Consider the following 14,060-nt stretch of genomic DNA (forward strand, 5'->3'; position numbering starts at 1 on the left):
TGAGATAGTCTCTAAATTCAAGTGCATTGTACTCAAGGTCACAAATTTACTCTCATAGAGGACCATATGGCTGGCCCCACTACAAGACACAACATCTCTCACAGACCCATAGCCCTACAGGAATAACACTGGAGACACAGTGTGGGAATTAGGCTTGATCTGATCCCACCACACCGAGGCAAAAACACTAAGGGCGTGCAACAGAACAGCAAGGGGAGCAGAGCAAGGAAGTCCTGAGGGAGTACTGAAAGTAGACTTTGGGGCCAGGGCATGGCACCCCATCAGACTTGACCAGAAAACACTCCGAAAGGTCAACAAACAGACCTTGGACTAATCACAGGCTTCTCTCTCCCCTTTTTTTTTTTTCTCATTGTTTTTTGTTGTTACTGTTTTGTTTTCCTTCATTTCTTTGCTCTTGTTTTTGTGCATATTATCATCTCTGCAGATCTACCTAGTTAAGATAGGCAGAATACACAATCTGGAGGAGAAAACAACAGGACCGACATTGCAGTGGGGCATGGAGGAGGGAAAGGCGGTAGAAAGGAAGTGAGTGATAACAAACCTAGGGAGAAGGGAACAACAAGTGATCCAAAATCGGTGATGAGTAGGGTGTAAGAGGCCTGGTAGGGCTTGATCAAGGGCAATGTAATCAAGAGGAATTACTCAAACCCAAATGAAGGCTGAACATGATAGTGAAACAAGAGGAAAGTAAACAGAAATAGAGGAAATAACTAGGAGGCAAAGGACATTTATAGAGTCCTCAATACAGGCATGCACATATGTAAATATATTTATATATGGTGATGGAGAAATAGATCTATGTGCATATATTTATAGGTTGAGTATTAAGGTAGCAGATGGACATTTGGTCTCGATTTAAATACTCCCTCAATGGGAGAACACTGTTCTATTAAATTGGCATTCCATGATGCTCACCTTTCCAATAAGATCGTTGAAGACAAATTGGGTGCATAAGCAACTGTGGTGAAGAAAGCTGATGTTGCCTGGCTATCAAAAGATATAGTGTCTGGGTCGATAAGGCTTGAAGATAAACAAGCGGCCATCTAGCTGAGAAGCAACAAAACCCACATAGAAGAAGCACAGCAGTTGTGTAATCATGAGGCGTCTATGGAATCAGGTATCAGGTATCAAGGGACAAAAAATCATTACCATTGTGAATGAGGGGGAATGCAGAGTGGAAACTGAAAACCCATCTGTAGACAACTGGACATCCCTTACAGAAGGGTTGCAAGGAAGAGACAAGCCAGTCAGGGTGCAGTGTAGCAATGATGAAACGTACAACATTCCTCTGGTTCTTTAATGCTTCCTCCTCCGCACTATCATGATCCCAATTCTACCTTACAAATCTGGCTAGACAAGAGCATGTACACTGGCACAGATAGGAGCTGGAAACACAGGGAATCCAGGACAGATGAACCCCTTAGGGCCAGTGGTGAGAGTGGCAATACCGGGAGAGTGGAGGGAAGGTGGGGTAGAAAGAGAGAACTCATCACAAGGATCTATATCTAACCCCCTCCCTGGGGGACCGACAACAGAAAAGTGAGTGAAGGGAGACACTTGATAATGTAAGCCATGACAAAATAATAATAAATTATCAAGGGTTCATGAGGAAGAGGGGGCAGGGAGCGAGGGGGGAAATGCGCAGCTGATATTAAGGGTTCAAGTAGAAAGCAAATGTTTTGAGAATGATGATGGCAACAAATGTACAAATGTGCTTGACACAGTGGATGCATGGATGGATTGTGATGAGTTGTGCGATCCCCCAGTAAAATGATAAAACAAAACAAAACAAATTTAGTCTCATGGCCTGTTTTTTTTTAAATTTGTTTGTTTATTTGTTTCTTCCACTTCAACCTGAACTCATATGTAAGCAGTGCTTGATCTGCTCCACAATTGACTCCCTGGCCTTAGCCTGACTGATAATATTTAGATTCTGCGTAATGTCTTTCCACAAAAGTAATTGATATGGCTATGTAAGGTCTATGTGTATCATTACTCTTGTCACTGTTTATGCTTTTGAAAATAGGTATTTCCTATGAGTAAGTTATTGCATTTCCAAATGCTATCATGTGTTCTTCAATATCATTTTTATCACCAAGGTGGTATTTTTAAACTATGGATCCTTCTGTTTCTACCTTCATTTAAGCACCAGTAATAATTGATGTATCTTGATTGTGTGCTTAACAGGTTTCAGACTGGAAATTTGGTAATTTTTTCAATTTTAGCTTGAGTGATTAATGCATAAATTTGAATATCCATCACCTCAATTGATTAATTCAATTGTAGGCATATGGATAGTCACGGACAGAGTTGTACTTTGGGATATATCTTGAAATGTTCTTTGTGAGGGTGAATGTAATTATATTTCGCTTCAACTTGTCCTTTCAGGTGTTTGATTATCTGATTCAAAGTGGTCAGTGCCAGTCTGTTGCGGCTCATGAATGTCTAGGCCACTGACCACGTGCGTTCCATTGTACTTTTGACAACTTCTGATTTTCTTAGGACTTTTTGTACATCCCACCTTCCTGTTACTAACGAGGTTTATATTTTGAGCATGCCACATGACCCAGGAAGGTGTGGAAAGCTTTACTCTATCCATGTCAGTATGATCTACTCTTAGCTACCTCTTTCTTACACTCAGTGTGTGTGACTTTCAACCTGAAGAGTTCATCTGCTAGGACTCTGTACGAAGAGGGCTGGTGTTCTTGTAATTACGTCTTGTGTTTCACGTTATGATTGTGTCCTCCTAAACACTAGGCACCACTTCTTAGTCCTCTCTGTGTTTTCAGTATATACTCTATTACTTAGTTATGATTTTGTGCCTTCAAGTAAACTTCAACTCATAATCATCCTGTAGAATTGGCCAATGTGATTTCCTGTCAAGAAACTTTGTGGGGCAAATTGTCAGGTCTTTCTTCGCAGAGAGCTGCTGGTGGGTTCAAACCACCAAAGTTTTCATTCACAGCTGAATATAGAACGACCACCAGTAGACTCTGTCTTTAAAAATGTATTAAAAATACATTGTGCCCTTGTAATATTTTAATGAAGAATTATATAAGTCAATTAAATGTTTGAAGGTTTCAGGGCTGCTTGATCTGTATGAAATGACTTAAGAAAGATATCCAAATAGTTTCATATATTTGAAGAATCATTTTGGTTTTAAAGGATTGTTTTAGATCTATGACTGCTAAATAGAGTGTGTACAGGCTTGTTTGAGACTAATTATAAATAACTATCTAATGTATGAGATAGTCTCAAATGAAAAAAAAAAGTTCTACATATAGCCGTCCCTCGACCAATGAGCGTTCTCACGCCACAGAGGCTATGTATTGCATGTGTATGCCGATGACTGGATAGAAGTCAGAGAAAGGTGCTTGCTTGTCCACACAGAACATTAACACTGGTGAGCAGGTCTCCTTGTGATAGACGTGCGCCTGAGCCTGGTGGTATAATGGCATAGTGCTCACCTGACAACTGAAAGTCAGCACTTCCAAACTATTGGCTCCGGAGGACAAATGTGGTAGCCTGGCGGGCTCTTTCTATGAATGTGGTAGCCTGATGCCAAGGTCACAGCCTGGGAACCATGTGGGACCGTTTTACTCTTGGCCTGTGGGGTTAGGATGAGTACTAATCACTCATACAGCCGTGGGTTGTTATGCTTTTTGTTTTGAAAGGGTTTTTTAATGTGTGTGAAGAGTCATATCCTATGCTATAATCAAAATTCGGGAAGCTAAGTAAAATTTAAATTTGCCCACAAAGAACTTTATAGCTTTAAAAACTTGAAAATGCTACACTTTTGTCAAGATGGATACCAGCCCAATGTGAAGATAGTGCTTATCTAATGATTCCATGCCTCTTATTGGCTGTTTTGGTTACATATTACCTTCACATTTTACAAAAAATCATAGTGCTTGAATTGTCAGAGGAATATAATCACTCGAATTGTAATGATGAAGAGAGTGTAGGGCTCTGGTGTCAGGATTGCCTACGTCCACATTCTGCCCTGCCTAAGGCAGCTTCTACTGTCTGTGAGGCTCCATTTTCACATCTGTAAGATGGATATAGGTATGAGATTCGCCTCATATATTGCTTTCGACAATTAAATGACATTCGTGTCTGCAGATGTTAAGTATTTCCTGTCATTTCATTTCTGAATTTCTGGAGCCAGTAAGAGATTGTCCAAGATACCAGTGAGAATGTGAAGAAAAACACCCCACCTGAGAGACTTAGAAGTCCTGACCGTAGCGTATTTTACGATGGAAATACTTTTGCCCTCCAGAGATGCGCTGCTTTGCTCCGGGGCCTCTTTTGCTCTGTGCCGCTCAGCAAGCCGCTTACTCCAGTTCATGCAGCAATTTGTAATGAACTTTAGAAGAACTGCTGATGACCTTAGGATTTGGGGCTCAATTGCCTGTTTCAAATGCTCAATGGCTGAGGGAAGCCCATCATTTCCTCCTCTCCCGCATCCTGGATCATAACAATAGGCTGTGAATAGAGCAAATCAGGAGCAACACAAACCCCAGCCTAAGAGACCCACTGTGTTTAGTGTGTAGCCCTGTCATATGCTTTTAATTTAGGTCGGCTGATAGATTGTGACAGAGCGACAGATAGCATACGGTTCCTCCGGTGGGGTCTCGAGGCACTTTACTATCCTTTTCTTATCTGTCCATTTTGATTTCCAAAGCTTAAATGAAATGGAATTAAGGCATTCACTTTGTTTGCCTGTGCTAAGTGATTATCTCTGAAGTGCAATTTCATGATTAGGGGAGCCTGCAATGCACACACTCAGCTAATGCTGATTTCCCCCAGGGTGCAGAACAGGTTCACTCATAATGAATGGATGTTGTGCTTTGATTTCAAATGGATGTTAAACCTCGCCATGCTTGCTAGGTTTTATTTTTTTAATGTATTTAATTATTCTAAAATTAACAGGAGAATATTAAAATTGAACTTTAGAAATATGGCATTTAAACTTGAATCAAGGGTGCCACCAGCTTATGAATGTTAATCCCCTTCAAAAACTGGAGGGAAAAACTGTTACCAGACATAAATTGGGGAAGGATTGGTTATTGAAAATCTTAACTTAATTCTTTATATTCCTCCTGAATACTTTTTTAAATGTCGGAACGCAACTTGTATGTGTATTGTCAATTTCTAGACTTCTTATTTTGAAAGCCACAGTAATTGTTTAATTAATTACAAGCATAGAGTTGTCATAGCTGTGTGGTCCTGGGAGGGGGGCCTTTTTAGGGGGGAGAAGAAGGTGGAATAGTTATCAGAGTATTTCATTGAACATGTTTTTCTTTTAAACAATTTGCATAGGAGGGAATAATCTTAAAGTGATTGAGCAATCTCTAAATTAGATACACTTGGCCAAACAACCCAAGTAGAAGCTTGTTACCCAAACCTTATTTCAAGCCAATTTATTTGCAATAAGCATTACCTATACTATTGTGAACCACGAAATGGGGTATAGAATATGTAATTTTCCATATATATTTCAGTTGAAACCTTTTTAAAATAAATAACATTAAAGTGAATCAGAACTTTGTGTAGGAAGTAATTAGTTGGCTCCATTCTTTGATCAGATCCTATTTCCCACACTTGAATAATTTAGTATAGTGTCCATTAGAATGCAATGAATTTTGCTTATTGTTATAATCGTTCTATTGTTTACAAATGGAGTGAAATCAAAGCTTTAATAAATTGCTAAGTGGTTTTCAACAATAAAGCACATTTGGAACACATTACTTTTATCAAGGCTGAAGGAAAAATCAATTTGTTAAAATGTTGAATTTCCTTTAGAGTGGGAGTCTTATGGAGCAGTCCAGTCAGTTGGCAAAATGTAATTCTTAAAGTTTGTCTTTTAGCTCTCAGGGTATTGAGTAGCGCCTGTGGTCTCAGAAGCTTACAAGCTACCATCTAAGATACAAATTGGTCTGTATTCATCTGAAACAAGAGTCAGGAGAAAATCAAAGAATCTGAAGGACATCAACTACTGGACTCATTGTCTCCAGAAACCTACTGCCTCTTACATACCTTAAGACCATAAGAATGAGTGCCTGGCTGCCACTTGTGTACGTTCTGATCAGGGACACAATAGATAGGTCCTGATAGGAAGAGACAAAGATTTTGAACCGAACTTCAAATTCTTGATCCAGGTTTATGGGATTGATTGAGGCTATGACCCTAAATTACTCTTTAAATGTCAAGTAAAAATTATTTCCTGAAGTAATCTTGAAACCAAGTAATGATTTAGTGCAATAAGCAAATATTATTTAATCAAAAGGTAAATACCCTTGGGTATTGTGCTCGCTCTTTTAAACAACTGACCTAGATAGACCCAAATGGACTACTGCTCTTCTGAAGCATTCAGTCAGAGAATCCACCTGAATTTTGATTCAGGTTATCTGAGGTGGAAATACAATTCCAACAGGTGGTCAACAATTGAACAGATTTGAGGTCCTGCTTCCCAAGGCACTTGGTGGAGAACTGTGTGTGTGTGTGTGTGTGTGTGTGTGTGTGTGTGTGTGTGTGTGTGTGTTTTCTCCCCAGTTATATTGGACATAACTTTCTGAACCGAGCTGGAGAAGTATAGTTGTACATGGTACAAAGGGCACTGGTTGGTACCCAAACATCTGTGGGTAATAATCCTAACAATGTGTCCAGCTTCCATATTAATTGTGCACAGATCAGAGTATCATTAAATTTATTTTAGATATTACTATTTTTACAGCTTCTGCCACCTTTGAAGACTTTCAGATCCGTCCCCACACTCTTTTTGTTCATTCATACCGAGCTCCAGCCTTCTGTGATCACTGTGGAGAAATGCTGTGGGGCCTGGTGCGTCAAGGCCTCAAATGTGAAGGTAAATTATATTCTTCCCTAACCAAATTGAATGCGTAGACTGGAATTATCTGTACTTATTTTGTAGCCTCTGCAACACTGTCATCCAGCCCTGAAAAGTGGCTTCCCAACATTTGTTATATGCATCTAGTATATTCTGTTCATTTCTTCAAATTTCCAAGCAAATTTATATTGACTGGATATTGCATTTCGGTCTGGAAAACCCAATCCTCATAACTTTTACATATGGCTTCTCTCTATCTTGTTGAATATTTTGTCAACAAATGGAAAATAATATGCATTTTAAGTATGCCAGAACTTGGAATGGTGGGCATGCCAGTTTGCTGAGCTTAGATTCATGAGGTTCATCAAACCATCCAGAGTCACACAGCTATTGAGCGCCAGGCTGGAATTCGCACCAGCATCTCTAAACCATTGCTCTGTTTTACCATTCCCACTGTTTGATTCAAAATGCTAAAATGTCACAATACATAACCTTAGAAGCTTTATCCAAATGACTCCCATCTTTGAATTGGGAGAAGAAGCTATTTGAATTCCCAATATTATGACCCAGCATTGGCCTTAGGACTTTTAAGTAAGCTAATCACAATTTTAAAATGTCTGTCTTTGTGGTAAGAGATATAAGGAGCAAGGGACTCAGAAGAAATCTTGCCTAAAGTGTAGCATTAGGAAAAGGTGCCTACCCTGCTTTGTAGCACACAGAGAAACTCAAGCGAAGCGGGAGACATGACAATAGTAGAAATACTAAGAGAGAAAGTATGCTTCCCTAGTTTGAAGGCACCAGTGCTAAAAGAAGGGCTCAAAGCTGGCCCGGTGATTGAACACTTGACTCTAAGCACGAAACCCACAAGCCACTCTACCAGACAAAGATGTAGCAACGTGCATCCGTAAAGGTTTGCAGCATTGGAAGCGAAGGGACAATTCTACTCTGGTAAGATTAGGAGTCCAAATCTACTGAAAGACCCTGGAATAGTATGTCAGAACCACCATTTACATATTTTAAAACTAATTTAGTCAATGCAGTTATTAATATCCATATTTTCCAGACAAGGGAATTGATGTAAAGTCATTTGTTCACAGTTATGAAATAGCACATTGTTAAGAAATCCAATCAGTGTATCCCAAATATTTTGATATCAGCATTATGATTCCCTTTGCCTTTAGAACTTGTGGCAGCTAAACAATAGGTCAGACAGTCTATTGGGTGTTTTGTTGCTACAGCTCTCAAAGACCAAGCTTCTTGTATCACAGAAAACAAATTTTAATGTTAACTAGAGGTGTTACTGTACTCATCCAATAACATTGGAATTCCAGCCCCAGATCATGTGTAGACTGGAAAAATTTGAGAGAGAGCTTAAAATAAAAATGTTAATATCCATATAGCCTCAGGAAAATGGAAAGTCATATTTTAAAATCACTAATTTATAATGAATTCTACAAATAACCTTTAATGTATGGTTATACCAAAGTCCTTTTTTTATTTTCTCTTTACAGGATGTGGTCTGAATTACCATAAGAGATGTGCTTTTAAAATTCCTAATAATTGTAGTGGAGTAAGGCGGAGAAGGCTCTCGAACATTTCCCTCACTGGGCTCAGCAGTGTCCGTACTGCGTCTACTGAGCTTTCCTCCAGCGCCCCTGATGAGCCCCTTCTGGTATGGCCTCCTGTTTATCAATTCCCTTGTTTACATGAGAACTCTGTGGGAAGATGTGATAGCAGGGTCAATCCAAGACAGTGTGCGGGAGGGAGGACACAGAGTGGTAATAACTGTGTTTCATCAGGGCTTGTGCTGTGGGTTTGTCAGTGCTTCCTAGCTATCCAACAGCTTCGAAGTTCGCATTTATCTCCCAGCCTCGTGAAATTATAAAACTTTGTGTGGTAACATCACGGTCAAAGGGCCAGAGCAGCACACAACGATGTGTTGATGTTGCAAAACACGGTTTGTGAAAATGTGAAAACCAGAGATAAAATATGTTTTATGTGAAGATTATTAGCATAATTAGAGACATAACTGAGTATTTGTTGCAGAGAACATGTGAAATGTGCTCTTATGACACTTTGGAAGTCCTTTTATGGTCGGTGCCACCGCATATATGCAGGCCGAGTGGCGGAATGACAGGTGGACGAGTTCTGTGAGCCAAATAGCACTGAAAACTTTAAAACACAGAGCTTACAGATATGCTTTAAATGTTCTTTAAGAAACTTAAATGTTGATTTTGTGAACATTCAAAACAAAAATTATGGTAATTTGTGAATTATTTAAAATAAAGAGATTATTCTGAAATAGCCCAATGGTTTGAAGTCGAGGCTTGAAGATTTCCACCCTGACTGTACCTCATTCCGCCTTACTTCCACTCTTCTCACCTGTGGTCAGTGGATTCTCCAAAGATCTTCAGAGTCTAGATAGTAGAAAGATGAATCTGAGAGAAAAATGAGAGATTTCTAAACCATGTTAATTCAATAACTACCTCTTGAAGTAGAGAGCAAGAGAAAGCTGAGACTTTCTATTCCTATCAAGAGTTACCCTCTCAGCAGCCCCCACCACAGTTCTGCCCTACCCTAAGGGGTCACCATGAGTCAGAATAGACTCAGTGCCAGTAAATTTAGTTTTGGGTGTAAATAGAGACAATGAGTTTGCAAGGCATTTCTAAAAAGTTATGATAGTTAATTACCTTATTGTTTGGAAAATTGTTATTGTGATTCTTAAACATATCGCCCCAATAAATGCTCATTTTGCTAAACAGGAAAATTTCATAGTCAAGTTTTTCCAGTATTTCCCTTTTGAAGGTTACTTGTGTTTTTAATCTTTCATTAAGTGACTTGGTGGGGAAAGGTGGGTAATGAATCTACCTGTAAGTCGAAGAATGTACTATATTTTTGTAAGTATTTAAGATTCCTATTGTGATTGCACATATATTTAGAGGAGCCTGGATATTTCGTGATTATGCATTGAGCTGCAGTCCTCATAGTGAGCAGTTTACAATCACAGGCATTTGGTGGGAGAAAGAGACTTTCTACTCCCATAGAGATTTCCAGACTGTGAACCCTGAGGGGCAATTCGACCTGTCCGATTGTGTTGCCAGGAGTCATAATTGACTTAATGGCAGTTAATTTGGTTTGATTTTTGGTATGTGATTATATAACAGATTTTAATTATCCCATACAATTGTTTTAATTTGGATTAGTGATATTCTCACTTATATGGTAAAATCAAAATACATTAGCTTTTTATGTAACTCTCATCTCACCTCTAGTTAACCTCTTAGCCTTTATTTGAGTTTGAATTTTTAAAGGTAGTACTTTTAAAAGCTAGAGCAGTTACTCTTGTTTATAAAGTGTAGTTACAGATTCATATTCCTAAAAGAATAAACATTAAGAAATAAAATTTTAATTTGGTTTATCTTGTTATCATTTTTCTTATTCAAATGTTTTAAATTATTTAATACCATACAGCCAATATAAAATTTTCCCTAAGTGACATCATTTCAATAAATTTATTTTTAGGAAAATAATGCTAAAATAACATTTCAGTTTAATATATAATAGCATATATTCATATAATATATGTTGTTTGTTTATATTATCTAGGGTTTATAAATACAAATTCAGTTTTATATGATTTAAATATATCCATGCCTATATGTATAAAAATGTCATTTAGATTGAATAACTATAATCTTTTATGTAGGTTTTCTGCTTTAAAACAAATAATTTAATCACTTTATTTCATCTGATTGTATTTGAATTACAAGCTATTGTTACATAAAAATGTTGAAATGTGTTGGCTCTGCATTGTTTTATTGCTTAATGGAAAATTTCCATTCTAAAATATTAAACTTAAGAATCATGCTTTATATGTCAATCGTACTAATGAAATTTTGATCATGTGAGATATTTGTGGAATGAGAAAATACTGGGATCAGACATTTTTTAAAATATTGCTATTATAAAATTCACACTAACATACAAAATGTTCTTCAGGTAAGCTTCCAATAGGAAAGGTCCTTGAAAATGTTGTTGACAATGTGTGACACATGGGCTCTCAACAGAATGGCTTAGCCATGTCAGTGCACTCTGTGCCCTAATGGGTAACCTTATGTTTCTCGCTTTTTCCAAACACTGAATGAGTAGGAAAGGTTGGTCTGCTGCTAGTGGAACATATATTTCCTTGTTTGGGGTCATGTCAGAGCTCATGTGCCCACAAAACCACCCTGCTCGGTCTAGGTATGCTTGTGTATTTATTTTGGCTATAAAAATTACTCACTGGGTCTGTTTCAAACATCTGTAACCTTTTAAACTACATGAATTGCTCTTTGGATTTTTTCCCCCTAATTCTGGTAAGTATGATAAAGATTTATAGAACGAAGATCATGTCTAAATCCTTTTCTGTCAACAACTTTGGCTATAAACTATCCATTATTGTAACTATCAAATAGTTCATTCTTTAAAAAAGCTAATGTATTTAATTCATAATATGTCAGTTTTGTGAGAGCAGATGCCCTTTTGTAAACCAGTACTAGTAAAAAAAGGAAGGAAATGGAAAAAAGGAAAGAAATGAAAGCGGTAGTTCTTTAAGTAGCACAGACTGTAATATATTTTATTATTATATATAAGTATCCTCATTAAGGTTATATGAATTTTGTAACTTTTAGATAGTTACTGGTAAGTTACTTTTGAAAATGGCAGGAGCCCATTATTCATTAAATGATCTTATTATTGCTCTGTTCTGCTTATCTTTTTTCCTTGCTTCAAAGAGTCAGAGTCATTTAAAATCATCATGAAAGACATAATCATAGGCAAAAGGGTGAACACCTGTTTTAAGGTTACTAACCGTGAAGGATCTTGTATCAAATCAACACTCTTGCCACAGAGTCTGTAAGACGTGACTAAAACATGGAAGAAGACACAAGAAAGAAAGAAAACAACTTGAAGGCATCTGAGAAGGATCAGATCTCCGGATTCAATATTTTAGCAAGGAAGAAAACCCAGGGAGGTCCGTGCAATGGACAGCCTCCTGCAACAAAGAATGTTTACTCCAAATGTCAGCAGTACAAAGAGCGAAAACCCTGATGTTGAATAAAGCTGGAGGACTTCTGAAATTCATGAGTGCCATAATTTAGATGACAACGTGGTATTGTATAAGTATGAAAGACATACTTGCATACACAGGCTAAAAGAAATCCAGAAACATCCTTGCACACACAAGCGAACTAACTTATAACAGGGTACTGCTTCCAGGAGAAAAAATAAAATTGTCTTTTTGATAAATGTTCTAGGACCAGGGAGATATTCATTTAGAATGTCCCACTTTCATCAAAGTGATTCCAACTCAGCCAACCTACACATACTGATGGATCCAGAGGGACAATCGATAAAATAAGTTCTAGATAGGTTCTGAGCTCCTAGGAGGTAACATAGAAGAATATTTGTAATAACTCAGAATGGGAAAGCGTTCTTATGCCCAGTCTTCAAATCACTGACGACAGAAGAAATTATAGTAATTATAGTAATCAAAATCAAAATCTCATGTGTGACACTGAAAAGCAAGTCACAGAGTAGAAGATCATTTCAAAACATACCTCTTATAAAAGACTTAGCTGAAATCTATAGAGTATCAACATGTTAAGACAGAAAGTCTCATTTCAAATTTAGACAAAATACATGGGAAGCACTTTACACAGGAAGATAGCCTATAAACATGAAGGTTTTGCTCAACACCATTAATTCTTGAGAAGCTTAAAGTTCAATCTAGGATGAGATAATAATGCACCAGCATGTCTGACATCTGGTGAGTGAGGGTAATAAACATCTGTGAAGATACAAGGCAACTGGAACGACTATACATTGCTACTGGTACTGCACGAAGGTTCAACATTTGCAAAATGATTTGACAGCTAGCTTCTAAAATTTCACTTTCATATATTTAAGAAAGGCCTGGGAACCATATATGTCCTCCTCTGACTTCCCTAGTGCCACCAGGAAAGGTCACATATGCCTCCACATAAATGCTGCATAAATCCTCTTCAAATACCATGAACTAACCAGCATTCAGATCAAGTTTCAGTGAGATCCCAGATAGAGATATTTGGGGCTGCTGATTAGAGGAAACCCCAGGAGTTAGACTATCGGATATATAGATGTCAAAGACAATATCTTATTTTGGATTGCAGAGCATTTGATTTATTTCCTCTCCCAAAGAGAAAGCTTCGCCAACTCTGCATTAGAATCTCCCATAATAGTGACTGCAAAGGTTACATTTTGCTCCATGAATGTAATATTTGGAAGTGTTCGAGTGAGCAGCTATCTGAGTTCTACAGATTGAGTAAATTTGTCAATCCAGAACGATTTACAGGCAGGGATTCCTGGTTAACAGTTAGTCTTGGCAGGACATTAGTCTAAAGCTATGCTGTTTCTCAGCATCTTTGACAAAATGGGGGTAACTGCAAGGTACAGTACATCACAGGGAGCTTCCCAAATGCAAGTTGAGGTCAGAAGAGGACAAGGCATGACAGATGTCATTGCTAATGTGAACTGGAGCTTGGCTGTTAGCAAAGACAACAGAAATGTGCTTACTTGTGTCTTATTTACTATATGAAAGCACTTGACTGTGTGGGTGATAATAAATTATGGATACCATTGAGAAGAATGTGAATTCCAGAGCACTCATTGCTCTCCTGGGGCTCCTGTGCATGGGCCAAAAGACAGTCATTGGAACAGAACAAATAAATACCGCGTGGTTTGAAATTAGGGGAAAAATTACTCAATTTGAGCAAATAATATATGCTGAGGAAATAATCCAAGAACATAACTATACGCATAATACCACATTAGGATGGAAGGCAGGCTTATTCATAACCTGTGATATGCAGTTATTACACCCTGGCTTGCTGAAAACAAGGAGGACTTGAAGAACTTTCTGATGAAGATCAAGGACTGCGCCAGCTGCAGTGTGGATTTCCGTTTAAAGAAAGCCGACTCATCAAAACTGGCACAACAGGTGACGCTGTAATTAACAGAAAGAATTGAAGATGAAAGATTACATCTTGCTGACATCCATAATCAATGTTCACTCACACAACACTCAAGAAATCAACCTACTGCATTAGGCAAATCTGCTGCACAAGGCCTCTTTAAAGTGTTGAAGACCACGAATTTCCCTTAAAGGATTAAG

The 14,060-nt window shown here is 38.0% G+C and overlaps 1 protein-coding gene across 3 annotated transcripts in view; it reads left to right on the top strand.

Annotated features, from left to right (window-relative positions):
• PRKD1 (protein kinase D1) overlaps positions 1-14,060 on the top strand; it is a 349,031-nt gene that overhangs the window by 243,460 nt on the left and 91,511 nt on the right. For all 3 annotated transcript variants that reach the window (XM_075530541.1, XM_075530539.1, XM_075530540.1), the window contains exons 3-4: positions 6,758-6,889; positions 8,383-8,543. In XM_075530541.1, the coding sequence (XP_075386656.1) occupies positions 6,758-6,889; positions 8,383-8,543 (293 nt within the window). The remainder of the gene's footprint in view (positions 1-6,757; positions 6,890-8,382; positions 8,544-14,060) is intronic.

This window comes from Tenrec ecaudatus, chromosome 14, assembly GCF_050624435.1.
Source record: "Tenrec ecaudatus isolate mTenEca1 chromosome 14, mTenEca1.hap1, whole genome shotgun sequence".
Classification (NCBI taxonomy): Eukaryota; Metazoa; Chordata; class Mammalia; order Afrosoricida; family Tenrecidae; genus Tenrec; species Tenrec ecaudatus.